The 19,934-nt window shown below is 47.6% G+C and overlaps 1 protein-coding gene, 1 long non-coding RNA gene and 1 pseudogene across 2 annotated transcripts in view; 1 reads left to right on the forward strand and 2 right to left on the reverse strand.

Moving 5' to 3' along the window:
* The window catches only part of Kctd1 (potassium channel tetramerization domain containing 1), a 194,153-nt gene extending 190,975 nt beyond the window's left edge, over positions 1 to 3,178 (reverse strand). The window contains exon 1 of the mRNA XM_087592586.1: positions 3,065 to 3,178. Within this exon, the coding sequence (XP_087448712.1) occupies positions 3,065 to 3,073 (9 nt within the window). The 5' untranslated portion in view covers positions 3,074 to 3,178. The remainder of the gene's footprint in view (positions 1 to 3,064) is intronic.
* On the forward strand, positions 1,482 to 19,117 carry LOC134482910 (uncharacterized). The gene is made up of 3 exons (XR_015642787.1): positions 1,482 to 1,740; positions 11,057 to 11,238; positions 17,307 to 19,117. It is a non-coding gene; the product is annotated as an uncharacterized LOC134482910 (long non-coding RNA).
* Positions 13,045 to 13,418, reverse strand: Rpl39-ps10 (ribosomal protein L39, pseudogene 10; annotated as a pseudogene).
* Positions 19,118 to 19,934: the final 817 nt, after the last annotated feature.

Genomic DNA, 19,934 nt, shown 5'->3' on the forward strand with positions numbered 1-19,934 from the left:
TTTAATTTCAGAACACTCTCAGATAAACACAACCTTCACTTCTGTGTTTGCACTTAAAAAAAAATAAACAATTTGATGCAGAAAAGCCCAAGATACACATTTCAGTGCAAACTGACCAGTACATTTTCACCAGTTACCAGAAATCTCTTACTGTAGTTACTTTCTGAATGCTTGGGTAGCACGAAATGGGCAGTAATTACTGAATGGTCTCCCCAGAATAAATGCCTTACATCAGGACCACGAAATGGGCAGTAATTACTGAATGGTCTCCCCAGAATAAATGCCTTACATCAGGATATGAAGAGCAGCCAGTATGATCAAAGCACCTATGAACACGGCCTTTGCTGAGTATCCAAGCTCTAGCCAGGAATCACAAACGTAGTAATTGCACAGCTAGAAGAGAGACCTCTAGTGTATGTTCCCGGACTTTATATTGTGCTTCGGGCATAATTAATAGAGCAAAAACCACTGCAGTCATTTTGCATGGTGCGGTGGGAGATCCCCCTCGCCCCCACTATCATTCATACCAATCTAGAGATTTCTTTCAAGCTCATGGCACTTGTCCCTAGTCAGTTACATTGTCCTTATACACACAAGCCCCAGCCCATGAAGTTTTCTCTGTGATGTGAAGTTTTAAAGTTCCGGGGTCACCTTTGTCACCGCATTAGTAGACACTTAGCCTACTGCCATCCTTGCAATCGCCAGCATCTCTTTTCAATCTGCATCAGCAGGACTGCTAAGGGCACAGACTCCTAAACAACCAACTCCTTCTCCTAAGCCAAATGCCACCGAAAGCTAAGCACGAGAAATAAATCGGAATCTTGCCCATTATCCTGGAGACAACTATACTCGTTGCTGTTTAAAATTCGCCAAGTCGACTGGCTATGAGCTCTTACAGCCTCCCACACGGGCAGGTGGATTCCTGGATGTGGACCCAAGATTTAATGAATCATTCCGTGGCATCAGCCTTAGCCTTTAAAAATCCTTTATTTTTCTCTTTTCCACATTAAAAACACTTGAGATACACAGAAAATGTTTCCCCCGAACACATACACATAACACACGAAACAGGAGGTCTCTTAAGGAGTCTACTGCTGAGAAGGTAAAAGCCTTTTGCTCATTTTTAATTTGCTAAAACAATCCAAGCATGCTTGGTACCCAGAGGGTATTCTCAAATAAACTTGTATCTCTAGCTGCCAGCTTAGTTGATTGAAAACAGAAGGCAACCGTTTCTTAAAGAATGAGTATGTTAAACTATTGTGTCTCCCTGAGTGCAACCAAACTGTTGTCTTCCCGGGTGCCACCAAGGAGACACACACACACACACACACACACACACACACACACACACACACGGGGCGGGGGGGCTGTGAGGACCGCAAACATTTGCTTGAAAGCAGCCAGTCCTATGCTCTAAACGCTAGTATTTGTATAATATTTGTACCAAATTACTTCTGCTTTCTGAGGTGTCCCTCTTAGCCAGGAAGCCAGAGCCTAAAGTCTTGGACAGTTCCCTCGTGCGATTCTCCAAGTACAAAGCAGATCGCCCTATCATAACTTTGCTAACTTTGTCCGCTCCGGCCCAGCCGGCCCGCGAAGCAGTTTCGGTTAAAAGGTATTAACACTGAAAAATTATTTCCACGACAGCTTAAGTGCTGGAGGGCACAAAGGCGATCCCGATCAGCCCGGGATCGCTAGGAAGTTGCTGCGTGCCAGGAGCCCGAGCCGGCCCGCGTCCAGGTAAGGGGTCCCCGCTCCACAACCTCACCCTCCCCACTTCGGCGTTCAGGCACTCCACCTCACTTTGGAAGCAGTTCACCACAACGCGTCACCCGCCCCATTCTTTTTTCCAGGAGGTGAGGACTCTTTTATTTTCCAGCCAGGTCCCTCTTGGGGGCAGGAGAGGAAGCGCACTCCATATTTCCATCTGGAGGGGAGGCAGGCTGGGGGATGGGGAGGAAAGAGGTCAGAAAGGAGCCAAACTGCTTCCCTTCCTCCCACCTCTGCGCCCTGGAGCGCGGGTTCCGACCGCGCCGCGCACACCGGTGGCGGCCGCGAAACTCTGTCCCTTTAAGGGAACCGTGGACTCCAGAAGAGGAGGAGGGAAGGAAGCGGGATCCAGACTCGGAGCTGCAGGCTCGGTGGAGAAGGGGCGATCGCCGAAAAGCCGCCGTTACCTGCGGCTGTGGCGGCCACAGCCTTCCCCCCACCCCCACCCCACCCCAGCGTCCCCAGCCCGCGCCCGCCTCCCAAGACGTCTAATCCGGACCGTGTGCCTAGGTCTCTATCAGGGAGGAGGTGGGGAGGAAAAGGAACCGGCGCTTTTTAAAAATAAATGAAACATTTGCACCCAAGGAGGGGGGGAGGGGAAATGGGAGGGGATGAGAAAAGGCTTTAAAGGCGCCTGAGTAGGAGGAGGCGACGAATCTGGATCAGCCCGGGTGGCATGCGGGCCGGCTCTGGGCACTAGCCTTCGCTCACAAAAGGGCTCAGCCGGGGAGAAAGGGGAAGGGAAAAATAAATAAATAAATAAATAAAGCGCCCGGGGGCCCGATCCGCTCAGCAGCCACAATGGCGTCTTTGAGCGGGTGTCCCGGGGGGCGCCGCCAAGGCTGGCTGTGAGCAGGGCGACGGTCCCCACCCCCACGCGATCGGCGCCGAGCCCCGCGGCGCTCCGGGAAGAATGGACGCGCGCGGCTGGCGGGAGCAGGGACCGGACTCCGGGGTCCGAGAGCCGCGGCGATGAGCTCCGAGACGCAGCACCCGGCCGCGGGGACCCCCAGCACGGTCCGCGCGCCGCCTTCCGACCCCGCGAAGCTCCGGCCCGGGTTCTCGCCGCCTCTGCTTGCGCCGCTCGGCTCCTTCTGCCAGGAAGAAAACCGAGGAGCCGCAGCCGCAGCCGGTGCGAGCGGATCCCCGGCCGCCGTCCGCGCCCGGCTGCGTGTGTGCGAGTGTGCCGCGCTCTCGCCCCATGCCTGGCACATGCGTAAAAGCGAGTTGCGCCCAAAGTCCCAGCCATACCCTCCTTAGCAAATAATAACAAACCCAAACCGTCAGATCTTACCTGAAACATTGAAGCACAAAGTCTCTCTCCAAGTCCCCTTTTCCTTTTCCTCTCCCCCCTTTTCCGATTTCTCTCCCAGCGATCTGCTCGCCTCGCCACACCAGAGAGAAATGCAATAGCTTGGCTAAGGTAGACAGAACAAAATACAGAGGAGAGTTGCTCCAGGGCTTTGAAACCCCTCAAGGCAAGGATCAGGATACAATTAGCTCGCGCCTCTACCTCTAGTCCAAATCTCCAAAATAAAACTTAAATCAAATTAACCGATCACAGTGCTCACAGTTGATCTTCAAAAAATAAAGCCCTGCATAGGCGTATAGAGAAATATACATATACGAATTTTTCCCAGATTTTTTTTTGTTGGAAAAACAGTCTCATTCCAGCCTCCAACTTGCTTTTTACTCTTCCCTTGCACAGAAAAGCTGATTTTAATCGTTGTGATTAGTTTTGATGTAACGTGTCCGCGGGCGATTTCTACAAATGGATGGAGTATTTCTTTGCCAAAAGAGGGAAACGCAGCAGATGATGATAATTATAAGGATTGTTGGTTGTTTCTTTTTATTTGTGTTTCGGGCTCCTGCTTCACTTTCTCGAGTTGACCTGACGTTGCTTTTACAGGAAGGTCGCACAACTTGTTGATGAGGCTCACTGCCCTGTCTGATCAAAGGCTAGGTGATAATTTGGCAATAGAACAGCGTGGTTTTGGTTCCTTTGGCGAAATAAATGTCGCAAATGACGTGGATAAAAATAAAGCACATGCAGTCTACTTTGCCCCAATCAAGTCTGAAGCACTGCCTGAGGGTGATACACAAACTCATTTCAAATGTTCAACCATGCAGAATTGTAAAAAGATTGAAAGAGTTACACTACATTTTTTTAAGTGGGAAAATTAAAAGAAAACAGAACCTAACATACCTACCATTAAGGTTTATTTGATCAACCTTTTGTATTGTCTCTGCTTGTCTCCCTCTGGTACCTTTGGGGGCCTGTGTAAATCCATTATTTGATGGAAGGGCTCCACAGAGGCAAGGGGAGTAAGGTAAACATATCTCCCCAGATTGCAGCTCTGAGTTCTGAGCCACCCTTTGCCCCCATTACTTCTTCCTCTTTAGGTCTCTGCTCAAAGACTTTTACTGAAGATCGTCCTTTATCTAATTTTGTTCCCTTAGATGGAATGCTTGGTTGTAAAATCAAGGCTCACTTCCCGTTAGTATTACATTCTTGCCGGATGTTTTTTGAAATGGTATGTGTTGTGAGCACTTCACAGTTCACAGCTAATTCAAAGACTTTGCTGACATTTCATATATATGCATGAATATACACATATACATGAATACAAACAGGAGAAACACACACGAGAGACAGACACACACACAGAAACACACACACACACACACACACAGAGAGAGAGAGAGAGAGAGAGAGAGAGAGAGAGAGAGAGGCTCACCAGGTTGTACAGCAACAGGAAAACCCATACAGAACCAGATATGCCTGGCAAATACTTGTAGCTGGCAACATTTTACAGGAAGTGATTTTTATCCACATTTTACCTTTAAGATAAAGAAGTTGTTACAATGTCAACAGAAAAGGGAAGGATTAACATTTTCATTTCTTTGTTTTTAATGTGGTCCAACAAACCAGTGCTGTAATGACTCAAGAGACTGGTGTCATGATGGGAATCAGAGGTAGTGGTGATTTTATTTTTTTTAGTGTGGAAAGTGTACTAGGGCATAGGCATTGTGCTCTGAGAACATCATGCCCTTGGAAGAAGAAAACAGAAATATCTCGCAAAGCAACACAGAAGAGGCTCATAGTTATCTTTGCATATTCTCTTCAGTAGATACATTCTGTGATTGCAATAAAATGTTTAGAGAGATGACAAAGAGCTAAATTCAAAAGAACGAATGAATTTTTCTTTTTCCAAATGACGTTAACATAGAAAAAGAAGTGAGGAGGCAGGGCTCTCAGCAGGAGCAAGCCCAGTCACTTGATCCTTACACAGTGTTAGTATCTCTTACCCAAAACCCTTAGAAATGGGGAAGCTCGGATTTTCAAATAAAGCATACAAATAAAGAGACATGAATGGATGGGACCCAAGTCTGCATAAGATGTTTCTTTATGTCTTATGTAATACCATTCGCATACAGCTTGAAGGTAAACACACACACACACACACACACACACACACACGCACACGCACACACACACATACACACATACACACATGCACATACACATATGCACACATACACACACATTCACACACATACATACACATACACACATACACACATGCCCATACACATATACAAACACACATGCACACACACATACACACATGCACACACACATACACACATGCACACACACATACACACATGCACACACACATACACACATGCACACACACATACACATTTGGGTGGGGTGTACATGTATGTGTTCATGTGTGAATGCACATGTATGCAGATGCAACTTTATGTATACATATACACATGCATATACATATACACATATATTTCTGTATACATATATACATATGTGTATTTTAAACACACCCAGAGGTAAACATCTAGTGCTTTCCTTTCCATTTTCGTTTTTTAGACAGGCTCTCTTGCTGAAGCTCACTGATCCAGCAAGACTGGCTGACCAGCAAACCCCAAGAATGTATCTCTTTCCTTTCTCTCCTTCTCCTCCTCCCTCTCCCTCCCCCTCTCCCTTCCCCTCTCCCTCTCATTTTCACTCTCCCTCTCCCTCTCATTCTCCTTCCCCTCCAGCTCTGGTGTCACACATGTTTGCTTTTGCACTCATTCTTGGAAGGCATGCATGCTGACTGATCAACCTCCCTGCCAGTATACAGTATAGTTAAGAGGCTAGTGCATCAAATAAAGTCTTACTGTGTGAAGTTTTCCATTGGTGCAGTCAGTCACAGTGCTGCTACTCAAAGAGTTTCAGTTTTTGGAGCATATGATAGTTTGAATTGTCAACTTTTGCAATCTAGAATCTTCTAGGAAGAGAGTTTCAATGACAGGTTACCTAGATCAGATTGCACATGGCTGTGAGTGATTATTCGATTACGTTAACTGCAGTGGGAAGCACACTGTGGATAACACCATTTCCTAGGATCCTCCACGTCTGCCTGTGACACGGTGTGATACGCTGACAGCTTCACCTTCCCATCACATGCCCACTCCCCTTTGAGAGTCCTGTACCCAGGAAGTGGGAGCTAAAACCCGCTTGTCCTTTCTCCAAGCTGTCTTTGCGTGGTCATTTATCACAGCGACAGGAAAAGAAATGGAGGCACAGCATTTAAGGTTTCTGGATCAAGAATGCTCATCCTGTTTGTTGAAGCTGTGATCTAAAGGGACTATTAATTAAAACACAGAAGCACAAAGCCCCCAAACCTCACACCCACATGTCATCTGCAGAGCAATGCATCTCTGTCCTAGAATGAGCTGAAAGCCCCTTGCAGACCAGTATGTCATCATCATCATCAGAGGTGGAGGTGGGAAGTAAAGCAGCAGGTCTACTGCCTCTACAGGTCTCACTTTTGTTAGTTCTCTCTCTCTCTCTCTCTCTCTCTCTCTCTCTCTCTCTCTCTCTCTCTCTCTGTACTGTATGGATGGGGAGGTGCTTGTATGGAGGCCAGAGGACAACTGGTGGAGTTGGCCCACTTCTACCTTTACATGGATTCTGGGAATTGAACTCAGGACCATGTGAAGAGTCAGGCCCGTCTTACCAAGGATGAGAAGCCAACTTACAGTATATCTGCAACCACAACTGACTTGAAAATACCTTTTTCAGCCTGGTGTGGTGGTGCATGACTTCAATCCCAGCACTCTATGTAGAGGCAGAGGCAGAGGCAGGGGCAGAGAGGCAGAGAGGCAGAGGGGCAGAGGGGCAGAGGCAGAGGCAGAGGGGCAGAGGGGCAGAGGGGCAGAGAGGCAGAGGGGCAGAGGGGCAGAGGCAGAGGCAGAGGGGCAGAGAGGCAGAGGGGCAGAGGGGCAGAGGCAGAGGCAGAGGGGCAGAGGGGCAGAGAGGCAGAGGGGCAGAGGGGCAGAGGGGCAGAGGGGCAGACAGGCAGACAGGCAGACAGGAAGACAGGCAGAGGCAGAGGCAGAAGCAAGGGCAGAGAGGCAGAGGGGCAGAGGGGCAGAGGGGCAGAGGGGCAGAGGGGCAGAGGGGCAGAGGGGCAGAGAGGCAGAGAGGCAGAGAGGCAGACAGTCAGAGGCAGACAGGCAGACAGGCAGAGGCAGAGAGGCAGAGAGGCAGACAGGCAGACAGGCAGACAGGCAGACAGGCAGAGGCAGAGAGGCAGAGAGGCAGAGAGGCAGAGAGGCAGAGAGGCAGAGAGGCAGACAGGCAGAGAGGCAGAGAGGCAGAGAGGCAGAGAGGCAGAGAGGCAGATGGATCTCTGCGACTTCTAGGCCAGCGTGGTCCAACCGCACAGGGAGCTCCAGGACAGCCAGGACTACATAAAAAGATCCTGTTTCAAAAAATAAACTGGGGGGGGGGGGCAGGGTAAGAAAAAGAAAATACTTTCCCCTAATTGATACCATGTATATGAACTTTAGCCTTGGGATTTGTACAATGTGCATGTGAACATGTGTGTGCACGCATGTGCTTCAATTACAAGGTAAGAAAAGGAGTATATCTAAACTCTCCGCTTGGACTTACCCACACATAATTGGAGACCCGGTCTAAGGAACGCTAGCAACAGCAATATCTTTGGCTTTGTCAGTAAGAAAATAGCAGGGTGGTGGTGTGTGCCCGCGATGCCAGTACTCAGGAAGCCCAGAGGACTGCTATGAATGTGAGACCAGCCTGGGCTGCCTCGAAACACAGAGCAAAGTAAAACAAAACAAAAAATACAAAGAAAAAACCAATGGGGGCATAAACACAACCCTTTCTGAGAACGATCCAAGATTTCAGACGCAAAGTCCTACTGGTGTTGAAAGGCACACAAAACAGTGGGAGGGTATTATGAACCGCAGCCAGGAGCTCGGCCATAAAGGGTGAGCATGGTGGTGGCTACGGAAGAGAAAATAAGATATCCTTTCGGGAGCGTGTGTTTCCCCTCTCCATGTTACTGTGGGACAGATCATTTGGCCGCATCATAGTCACCGAACCCTCAAATCCAAGTTCCTGCTGAACATCGCAGCTTTGTCCAGGGCAGCCCTGAGGTGCCTTCTTGGTGGCGATTTGACAAGATGAGGACATTAGTTGCTGAGATGAAATGTGAAATTGAAGAGCCCTCCACTGAAGCAGCCAGACACCCAGATGGAATTGAACAGTTCAGCGGCACTTCATATTAGGAAATGGAAAGAAAGAGACCCAGGAACTCGGGTTCGACCTGGGCGTGCCGAGCCCTCACTAGCTAAGACCACTGGTGTGGTCTCTGGATGACGGTCTTGCCGACATGGCTTCAGCAGTCTCCACCTGTGACGCCAGGAGAGGTCCTGCCACACAGGAAGGGCAATTATGCAGTTATATTTTATCCTTGTGTCAGTTAGGGGCTGGGGTAGTGGATCGCCTGTTTTTTATCAGCCAACCCGAACCCCCCAGTAATGCTGTGGAATGTGCATTTTCCTGGAGTTGAATAGAAGCATTAAGGAAAGGAACAGAATGCATTTGTGATTGCCGGGGTCTGGCCCCAGCTACCACCTGTTTATAATTAGCCTTTGCAAAGCATCATAGCTCTCTGCCTCGCCGCGGACGCTCCGTACCAGTTGGTGATTTCTTCTCTCTGACGTGGCAGGTCTTCTGTCACTTGCAGATCTACTGATGGGTGTCATTGTCAACTTGTCTGCGATTCTGACACATACCAAGTCCTCCTACGGAGGCCCTTAAATCGATGCAGTCAGAGTTTCTTCTCTAGCTGCCCAATGTGAACACTCATTAGGATCTCAAATTAGAAAAACGATACAGAAAATTCAAAAAGAAATCAAACGAAAGTATGGTCAAATCACCAATCGCAGTAGTTCCGTTTACTGGGGAAATATATTTGACCACAAAGAGGGGGGTCTATGGTCAGGAAAAATGTCATGTATCTGTAATCTCAGAACTGGGAAGGCTGAGGCAGGAGGCTTACCCAGAGTTTGAGGCCAGCCTGGCGATATAGCAAAACTTGTCTGAGAGAGAGAGAGAGAGAGAGAGAGAGAGAGAGAGAGAGAGAGAGAGAGAGAGAGAGAGAGAGAAAGAGGCTAGAGGTGGCTTAGTGGTACAGTGTTTACCTAGACGGCACAAGCCTTGAGTTTGATTCCAGCACTGTGAAATAATAATAATGAGGAGGAGGAGGAAATAAAATTATTTATTTATAAGATAGAATCTCACCACGACTGCCGTGTGGAAGTATTTTGAAAGAAAGCAGAAGCTGGACATAATGGTGCACACCATTAATCCCAGTAGAGGCAGATAGATCTCTGTGAGTTTGATGCTAGCTTGGTATTCATAATGAGTTCTAGGACATGCAGAGCTATACCGACAGACCCTGTTTCAAAATAGGTAGATAGATGATAGATGATAGATAGATAGATAAAAGGATGTAAGACAGACATATGGAGATCATCACCATGATGAATAAAAGGATGTGTAATTTTTTAATGGGCTTTGAAAATTCTTTACCAGGATCAGTGAAATGACTGAGCAGTTAAAAGACATTTTGATGGCCCATGTTTGGTACCTGGGACTCATATGGTAGAAAGACCTCTGACCACCATGCATGACCATAGCACACACATGTGTGCACACACACATGCATATACACACAGATAAATGCAAACCAATTTAAAAATAAAAGTCTTTGTGCAAGAACCACCTGTTTTTAGTAAATACTTGCAAATAAGTTGCATAACTTAAATTACAATCAAAACTCTGCCGGCTTAATTTGTGAATAGAGCCTTAGATTCTTTAGCCCTGAAATATAAATAAATATAACGAATATATAAATATAAAACTTAGAAACATAATGGAAAATCCCATGTGAAGGTTTGCATTGATTAACATTGTAGCCATTACTCAGAACTGCAGGCAGGCAGCACGGCATACTCAGTCAGAGGCAGCAATCACTGCCATGGTGGCTTCCCCACTCAAGTGCTACTGTTTAAGTTAAAGGTGTAGAGGAAGACTTGTCCTTGTCATGTTATCATGGCATCTCGAGGTCTTAATGACCCTTTATGTTTTCACAAGAAAAGCAGTGCAGACTGAATGGGGTCCCAACACTTGCCTTCTTTATCCTAGCCATAAGAAACTAGGCATGGCAGCCACCGTGGCACGCACCAGCCATTCTAGCACGCAGGAAGCTGAGGTAGGGGGATTGTGAATTTGAGATCAGTCTGAACTGGGTACAAGACCTATTGAACAAACCAAGGGTAAGGGTGGGAGGCTCCTATTTTTTATGATGCTGCTTCTTAGCAAACACATTTCCTGCCTGTTCCTTTGAGCATACTGCATTCTGACAAGACTGCCTCATGCACATAAAACAATTAATTAAGTGTTTTGTATAATTGTTTGAATAAGAAACAAGACTTGACTAGAATTCTTTCACAACTAACTTCTTTCTTCATAATTATTTGCTTTTGCCTTTCAGGAATTACCAAGCCCCCTTTTTAAAAGAGAGGGAGAGAGGGAGAGAGGGAGAGAGGGAGGGAGGGAGGGAGGGAGGGAGGGAGAGAGAGAGGGAGAGAGAGAGGGAGGGAGGGAGAGAGAGAGAGAGAGAGAGAGAGAGAGAGAGAGAGAGAGAGAGAATGCAGTTTTGAGAATAGGGAGAAGTGAACGTTGGGCTGAGTCTACTAAGGAGCCCCTCGGTCAGCGGCATCACTGGTGTCTCACCTCCCAGTTTGCGCATGCTCCTTCCCTAACCTTTAGACCTTATGCTCTGACCCTACCGTGTAACCTGTTAGGGCAGCCATTTTCCAGCTATGCAGCAGCTGTTTTAGAAGAAACGGTTCTTAATAAGATAAGCATTTCATTAGATGCACACGCTTCCTGTTTCAGCGCCTGCCTCACAGGAACAAGACTGGTACCCAGGCTACTCCCATTTGCCCATAATTCGGCTCATGGACAGCTCATCCGGTTCAGAACCACTTAGCTTTGCTTGGCTGTTCCGCTGAAGCTAGGCTGTTCATGAGAAACCCCGCCATACAATTGCGGCACCTCGGGGGACCGTATACATTTATGTAAGTCATCTCTGTCTGCACCCTTTGGTGTCGGAACCTCTCAGCTTTGCTAACCGTAAAAAATCTGCCTTAAGCATATTACTAACTTTAAAACCCTAATGATATGGATGCCGTATTTCAATTTTTAAAAAACCTCTTCCTGCTCCACCCCTGGAAAAAAGCCCTGTAAAACTTATCCAATGGAATCGCGCTAAGGTTGAAAACGCAGAATTTATCTCAAAGAATGGCAAGCGTTGCTCTACATTAGAACACACACATACACAGACACATTTACTTACGCACACACCAACTGTTTGGTGAAATGTAATAATTAAATAAGAAATAAATTACTCTCCAAGCTGAAGTAAGAAGTTTAATAAAAAAAAATCACCAATGGAAGCAAGAATATGTATTTTCTTTAAGGTTAAGAGAAAAAAGTGTTTCTATGGGGCCGAGTCTAATCCTGGTTGGTTAAAATGGACACCAGGGGACAGATCTGTGGGACTTTTAATGGTTCTAAGACAATTGCTAGTAAGACCATTCATAAAATAAACAATTGTGAGTAATGGTAGGGCCCTCCGATGCATACAGACCATCTGGTTGTGGAAAGCAGATAGGAAAACTCTCAAACGCAGCCCTCAGCCTGTCCCTCCAAGGTTACTCTATAGTTAATGGATTTCTTAAATTATTTTAAGCAAGCACATTGCAATTCATGCTGAGAAAACACAAGTCTATTTCTAGAGCCTCCATGAAAGGCTTGAAGACAATGATAGTAACTTGGTAACCTTTATTTTAGTTTTTGTTTCTAAAGGTTTTGATAGGTAGACTATTGCAATAATCTTGCTACTTGCTGGGCATGGTAGAGCATTTCTATCCTCCTAACTTTGGAGATAAAGGCCAAGAGTTGGGGGTTCAAGGCTCTCCTTGGCTACATAATGAATTCAAGGCCACACTAAGACTGTATCTCGAAGACAGGGCTGTAGGGACGGTTTGGTAGTTAAGAGAGTTCCTACTGCTCTTCCAGAGGATGTAAGTTTGGTTCCCAGCACCCATGCCAGTGGCTCACAACTATCTGTAATCCACCTCGAAGGAATGAGATGCCCTCTCCCAGCCTCTAAAGGTAACCATAAACCCTTGGCATACACTCACACAGATACACAGATGTACATAAATTAAAATAATACGTCTTGAAAAGTTCTCCAGCACGGCGTGCTTGCGATCACAGTAGTGAGGAGGTGGAAGGAGGAGGCTTAGGAATTTAGGATCATTCTTGACTACATAATAAGTTCTAGGCCAGCCTGGGCTACAAGGGACCCTGTCTCTCCCACCTATGTATCCTTCCCCAAAGATACAGAAAGGGAAGGAAAGAGAATTCCAGGAAGTGAGGAATGAAAGAAAGACAAAGGAAAGTCAGGGGGTCGAACCAACACAAACCCTCAAAGGACTGAGAACTAACAAGCCTATGGGAGAAACTTAGGGAAAACTATTCAAGAGATAATTGTCATCTTAAGGGACAGAACACACCCAAGCATCTAGCTGACTTCTCTTCAGGACCAGAGCTGTGTGGCCATGACTCTGTGTAACTACTGCTCCCTTCCCTGGAATCCTGGCTGTCCGAGATTCTCACCTCTGGAGACCTAGAGGTGTAGATGAAGACAGCGGTGAAGACAGTGCCAATCACAGCTTTAGACGAGGGTTTTCTCTCCGTGTCTTGACCCAGATCCCGGTCTGTATTTGAACTGGCAAGTGTCTCACCTCAGCTGCCTCTGACATTCTTCCACTCAGCTCTGTTTATTTTGCTCTTGCAACTCTCTCTCTGTTCAGGACTTTTTTTTTTTTTTTTTTTTTTGAAAGGTTCTAAATTTTATTACTGGACAAATTAGTTCAGACACAAGTAAATCTCTAGGTTAAAAATGTTGAAATCCATCTGGTCGGACTGATCGATGACGGTGATTCAGTAGAAATCCTCAGTCTGGCCGTAGTGTGACTCCTTATAGACCCAGCTTCGTTCTCCTCCAGTGTCTTCTCTTAGAGTTGTACCTGATTTTGTTACCAGTTTTCATCCGAATCCATTGAGGAATAGGACGATTTTGCTTTTGTTTCTTTGCCAGGAATCGCTTGATTCTGAAAGTCTTGTGAGAAGACATGGCGAGGATCTGAATCAGGCGCAGAGCGCACGATGGCGGAGGAAAGGAGAAGAGCTGTTCAGGACTTTTTAAAGTTACACTTAGCAGGGAATCTCACCTCCAGGACTCTGCAGGGCACTTTGCTAAGGACTCTTACCCCCATTTCCCATCTCTTCCTCCCTCCCTCCTCCCTGCACCCATCTCTTCCTCCCTCCCTCTTCCCTGCACCATCTCTTCCTCCCTCCCTCCTCCCTGCACCCATCTCTTCCTCCCTCCCTCCTCCCTGCACCCATCTCTTCCTCCCTCCCTCCTCCCTGCACCCATCTCTTCCTCCCTCCCTCCTCCCTGCACCCATCTCTTCCTCCCTCCCTCCTCCCTGCACCCATCTCTTCCTCCCTCCCTCCTCCCTGCACCCATCTCTTCCTCCCTCCCTCCTCCCTGCACCCATCTCTTCCTCCCTCCCTCCTCCCTGCACCCATCTCTTCCTCCCTCCCTCCTCCCTGCACCCATCTCTTCCTCCCTCCTCCTCCCTGCACCCATCTCTTCCTCCCTCCCTCCTCCCTGCACCCATCTCTTCCTCCCATCCGTCCTCCCTTTCTTCCTTCTTCTTCACTCTTGTTCTTCTCTTTGTCACTTTCTTTCATCCTTTATTAGTAACAAATAAAGGGAAGGTGTTTCCCAACAAAAGCAAGTTCAAGAGGAAGATCTTCACAGCCTAATTAGCTGGCTCTTTATTTGTGAGAAGCTTGGCTGTGTATGTTTCCTAATTAGACTAGGAAACCCTAATGGGACCGTGGCGACCACCTCCCCCAGGCGAGCTGTGCTCACTAGACACCTCCTGCCCAAGCTAAGCATAGCCTCTCTCTTTGTAACTCCCTTCCCATATATCGGTTTGGTTGACCCTGGACTTGGTCTAAGAGGAAGGCTTTTTCACTCTCTGCTATTAACACATGGATGAAAATCTAGGAGGGGGGTGTCTAAGTTGATTCCTTTGAAGCTGGAAGATTGTCCATCTCTCTCTGCCTAGTCTGTCTTTCTGTGCAATTCTCTCCAAGTGCCTAACTCAGCTATACATTTCTTTCTGAAGAAGAAAAAGGAAATTGCTCCCACAAATGAAAACACACCCCATTATTTCTTAATGAATCTAGGATTCCCAGAGCTGACTTGGACCCTGCTCTTGGGAGTCAGGTAACCTGCCTCAGGCAAAGGCCACAATGCCGTCCGTCAGGGCAGAGAGAGGAGAAATTGTCCCAGAGGCACACAAAGCCAATTGTATATTTTATATACAACAGGAAATATCTCTCTGAAGCCCCACGGGTGGTCTCATAGCCTACAGCACCCGAATTGATTACCCGTGGCTTGTTTAATTCCAAACGTCCTTGATGGTCGACAAAGGACCACATGACATAGGATTCTCAGCGTTCATCTGTTGGAAGGCGGTCTAATAGAGAGACAGCAAAGGGACGTCCTGAAGACTGCGCCTGCACACTGACCTCCAATGTAGACCGTGAGCCGATACACATGTTTCATTCTAGCTCTGTAGAGGAGTCGACTTCCCCTTCAGCACAGTGCAGGGACAGAGATGTAGTTTCCTGTGGTCACTGAGGATATAGACTCCCGGTCACAGATGGGACCCGGACCTCAGTAGCCTGGTTAAATAAGAAAGCTCCGAAGACTTTCAAGGCTTTGCTTGGTCTTGCTCTTTCTACACTCTCAGGCTAGTCTTGCCTGCTCTGCGATGCCTTTTCTACTCTAGCCTTCCTGAGTACATTCGCTGTTCCAGGCCTTTGCTCAAGAGGTGTTACCTGTGGATTAACCTCCCTCCCCCTCTCTAACTGCTCTTCATCCTTCAGCTCAGACACCAATTCTTTCCCTTGGGCCTGGCTCAGAGCTCTCTATCATAGCTGGCTGGTCTTCCCTTCGAACTAGACACAGCTGTTGCCTATGCAGTGGTGGGATTTGGTTATCCTTTCCCTCCATCAAGAAGGAACTATGTCTGCCTTGCCCCAGCTGCGCCTCCAGGGTCTAACCTAACACTAAGCAAACAGCTGGTGCCTAAATTGTGACTTGAAGGAATAGCTGAACAAGCAAATAAGGGAACGGAGAAAGGAATCACCAAGAGAGCAACTGGAGGAGGGAGAAAGGACTGGGATTGCCTGGCATCACTGGGTTTGGCTATGTTTGCAAAGCCCTTAAAACCTAAGGTCCCCCCACTTAGAAAAGCTGAGGACATAGACTGACCCAGTTAGGTATGTGTGTGTGTGCAGTGTGTTCACAAAAGAGCTGTGTGTGTGCAGTGTGTTCACAAAAGAGCTGTGTGTGTGCCGTGTGTTCACAAAAGAGCTGTGTGTGTGCAGTGTGTTCACAAAAGAGCTGTGTGTGTGCAGTGTGTTCACAAAAGAGCTGTGTGTGTGCAGTGTGTTCACAGAAGAGCTGGGTGTGTGCAGTGTGTTCACAAAAGAGCTGTGTGTGTGCAGTGTGTTCACAAAAGAGCTGTGTGTGTGCAGCGTGTTCACAGAAGAGCTGTGTGTGTGCAGCGTGTTCACAGAAGAGCTGTGTGTGTGCAGTGTGTTCACAGAAGAGCTGTATGTGTGCAGTGTGTTCACAAAGGAGCTGTGTGTGTGCAGCGTGTTCACAGAAGAGCTGTGTGTGTGCAGTGTGTTCACAAAAGAGCTGTGTGTGTGCAGCGTGTTCACAGAAGAGCTGTGTGTGTGCAGCGTGTTCACAGAAGAGCTGTGTGTGTGCAGTGTGTTCACAGAAGAGCTGGGTGTGTGCAGTGTGTTCACAGAAGAGCTGTGTGTGTGCAGCGTGTTCACAGAAGAGCTGTGTGTGTGCAGCGTGTTCACAGAAGAGCTGTGTGTGTGCAGCGTGTTCACAGAAGAGCTGTGTGTGTGCAGCGTGTTCACAGAAGAGCTGTGTGTGTGCAGCGTGTTCACAAAAGAGCTGTGTGTGTGCAGCGTGTTCACAGAAGAGCTGTGTGTGTGCAGCGTGTTCACAGAAGAGCTGTGTGTGTGCAGCGTGTTCACAGAAGAGCTGTGTGTGTGCAGCGTGTTCACAGAAGAGCTGTGTGTGTGCAGCGTGTTCACAGAAGAGCTGTGTGTGTGCAGCGTGTTCACAGAAGAGCTGTGTGTGTGCAGCGTGTTCACAGAAGAGCTGTGTGTGTGCAGCGTGTTCACAGAAGAGCTGTGTGTGTGCAGCGTGTTCACAGAAGAGCTGTGTGTGTGCAGCGTGTTCACAGAAGAGCTGTGTGTGTGCAGCGTGTTCACAGAAGAGCTGTGTGTGTGCAGCGTGTTCACAGAAGAGCTGTGTGTGTGCAGCGTGTTCACAGAAGAGCTGTGTGTGTGCAGCGTGTTCACAGAAGAGCTGTGTGTGTGCAGCGTGTTCACAGAAGAGCTGTGTGTGTGCAGCGTGTTCACAAAAGAGCTGTGTGTGTGCCGTGTGTTCACAGAAGAGCTGTGTGTGTGCAGTGTGTTCACAAAGGAGCTCTGGCTAAGAGGGGTGCACACCCACCTGTCACAGATGGATGTAGGGCACTAAGGTGTACAGCTGGGTGGTGGCCATATCTGAAAGCCAAGTACTCAGGAGGTAGCAGCAGGATAGGGAGGCCATCCTGGGCTACCCTGGGAAAATTATGTCATAGAAAATTCTCGTACGTGAGTACCATGGAAAGGCGGTTGAGTGGGTGAGCACCAGAGTGTGGATTGCAACACCTACATTAAACGGTCAGCATAATCACTCATGTGCTTGTGACCCCAGCAAAGCTGTGGATGGGGAAAGGGAAGGGCAGAGACGGGGAAGGTCCAGCACAGCCCCAGGGTTGGTGAGAGACCCTGTCTCAAAGGAATAAAGCAGAGATTGATAGGAAGGACCTGATATTCTCATGCCTCCACGTGTAGATGAGGACATTTACCTAAAGCTGCTCACCTGCTTCCTGCACATACACACACTCTCTCTCTCACCCAGGAGATGAGGTGACTCAACTTCAGGAAGGAAAGAACTCCAACACATGGTCTGGCAGCTCTGCTTGCAAAGGCATCGTGGGAGCCCCTCGGTGGCACCTGAAACTGGGCGTCGGAGAGACAGAAGGCATGAGCCCTTGCCCCAAGATTGGTTTTGTTTGTTTATTGTGCCGCTGACCACCTCCAATCCTGGGTTATTTCATCTGTAGAATAAGGGAAATGATGTTTTCTCCTTAAGGTATTGTAAAGATTAAACAAGATAAATTATTATACAACATCTGTATATATTATAAAGATTAAATAAGATAAACGCACGTGCATGGACACACACACACACACACTGGGGCGGAGGGCAGGCGTTGACCCACAGTAAGGGATTGGAAAAATGACATACTTGTGTATCCCATTAAGTGAGTCAGAAAATAGGGACTCGTGCTCAGGATGTGAAACAACTGTCACCCTTGTACCTCCCGTGAGGATGTGAACTGATGCAGCCACTTTGGGAAAGAACTGCGCAGCTTCTCGGCATATGAAGCGTGGAATTAGTCCAGAGGAAGGCTCGGCACTTCAGAGCGTTTGTTCTCGCAGAGGACCCAGGTTCAGTTCACAGCGCCCTTACAGCAGCTCACAGCGACCCCACTCCAAGGGATTGCCCACTCTGACCTCTGTGAGCACCAGGCAGGCATGCGTAAAACATGACATGACACACAAAACTTAAGAACAACAAAATACCAAATTGTGATCTGACCCAACATTCGTACATAAGAGAAATAAAAGTATGTGTACGAATAGAATTTCCACCTTCATACTAAAACCAGCAGTGCTCATAGCGGCTAAAAGATAGAGACCACCTAGATGCCCACCAGATGATGAAGGGATTTTAAAAAACATGGTATCTCCACATAGGGGAGTATCATCCGGCAATAATAATGAAGGTGGTCATGCTACTGTAATAGCTTTTTGATTATCAGTTTGGCCGCATTTAGAATCACCTAGGAGAAACACCTATAGGCATGTTTGGGAGGATGTTTCCAGAGAAGTCTAACAGAGAAAGGAGCAGTCGTCCACGGAAAGAAAACCAAGCTACACACCAGCCTTCCTGTCCGACTCTCTGCTTCCTGCTGCAGGTATCACATGACAGGGCAGCTGCCGCCACTCCCCACTCTGGCCACTCCCCCCACCCCCGCCATGATGAGCTACACCCTGGACCTGTGAGCCAAACACTCGCTTCCTCCCCAGGTTGCTTTGCTCAGGTTTCCTGTTACAGCAGACATCCGGCTCACAGATTTGAATGCTTAGTCACTAGGGGGTGGCGATGCTTGAGAGAGAGTAGGAGCTGGCGCCTTGTGGGAAAGGGAAGTGCATCACTGGAGGTGGGCTTTGAAGTTTCAGAAGCCCGAGCCACAGTCGGTGGCTCTCTCTTGTTGCTGCCCGTGGATCTGGACGTGGAACTCTCGGTTATCATGTCTGCCTGGACGCTGCCGTGCTCCCCACCTTGAGGATAACGGACTAAACCTTTAAAACTGTAAGCCAGCTGCAATTGAACGTTCTCTTTTATAAGAGTTGTCATGGTCACAGTGTCTCTTCATAGTGATAGAACACTGATTAAGATAAGGTAAACCATCCGGCCATCAGGGGGGCATCTGGAAGGTGTGGTCAAGAAAGCAGAAAAATGCTGTTGGAATTGGGCTCCTTTGGGGGTTAATAGAAATATTATGGGATTAATGGTGGTTGATACTTAATATTGTTAATGTACTAAATGTCACTCAATTGTTAATGTTCTAAATGTCAATTCTATTAAACTAGGGAGACTAGGAAAGCCTGCCTTCATACCTTTGATGTGTCCATGGAAACATTTCCAAAGAGGTTCAGCTGAGGAAAGGCCTACCCTCAGTGTGCTTGGGAATACCTCATATTCTGGTGTCCCGAAAGGAAGAAAAGAGTGCTAATAAGAATGCTCAGAGCAGCTGGACAGATGGCTTAGCAGTTAAGAGCACTGGCTGCTCTTCCAGAGGTCCTGAGTTCAATTCCCAGCAACCACATGGTGGCTCACAACCATCTGTAATGGGACCGGATGCCCTCTTCTGCTCTTCTGGTGTGGCTGAAGAATGCTCAGAGCGTAGGCTCTCTCCCCAGTGCGTCCTCTCTCTACCACCATGATTTGAACAAACATTCTTCTGTATCCTGCGAGGATGAACCGAAACTTTTGGATTTTTTGACCCAAATTCTGTCCCCTTTAACTGTTTTGTTGGAAACTTGTCGCAGAAAGAGAAAATTAAGTAGCACACACTACGAGAAATGTAATTCAATAACATTACACAAAAAAAAGAAGTGAGTTTCTTTAAAAGGAAAATGGAATCCAGGAAGACAGCTCCATAGTTAAGAGCATATACTGCTCTTGCAGAGGCCCGAGTTTGGTTCCTGGCACCCACACTGGGCATCTTACGGCCACCGGTTACTCTGACTTCAGAGGATCTAATTGCTATCCTTCTTGGGTCCCTGCACTCATGCCACACATATACAGAGGCATAATAAGTTAAAAGGAATATTAAAGGGGGTGTGTTGCTTAGATCAGCAGAGAGGGGCAGGAAGTTGGAGTAGAGGAACTGTAGGTGCTGAGTTCTAAGTGTGT

This window comes from Rattus norvegicus, chromosome 18 (assembly GCF_021556685.1).
Source record: "Rattus norvegicus strain SHRSP/BbbUtx chromosome 18, alternate assembly SHRSP_T2T, whole genome shotgun sequence".
Classification (NCBI taxonomy): domain Eukaryota; kingdom Metazoa; phylum Chordata; class Mammalia; order Rodentia; family Muridae; genus Rattus; species Rattus norvegicus.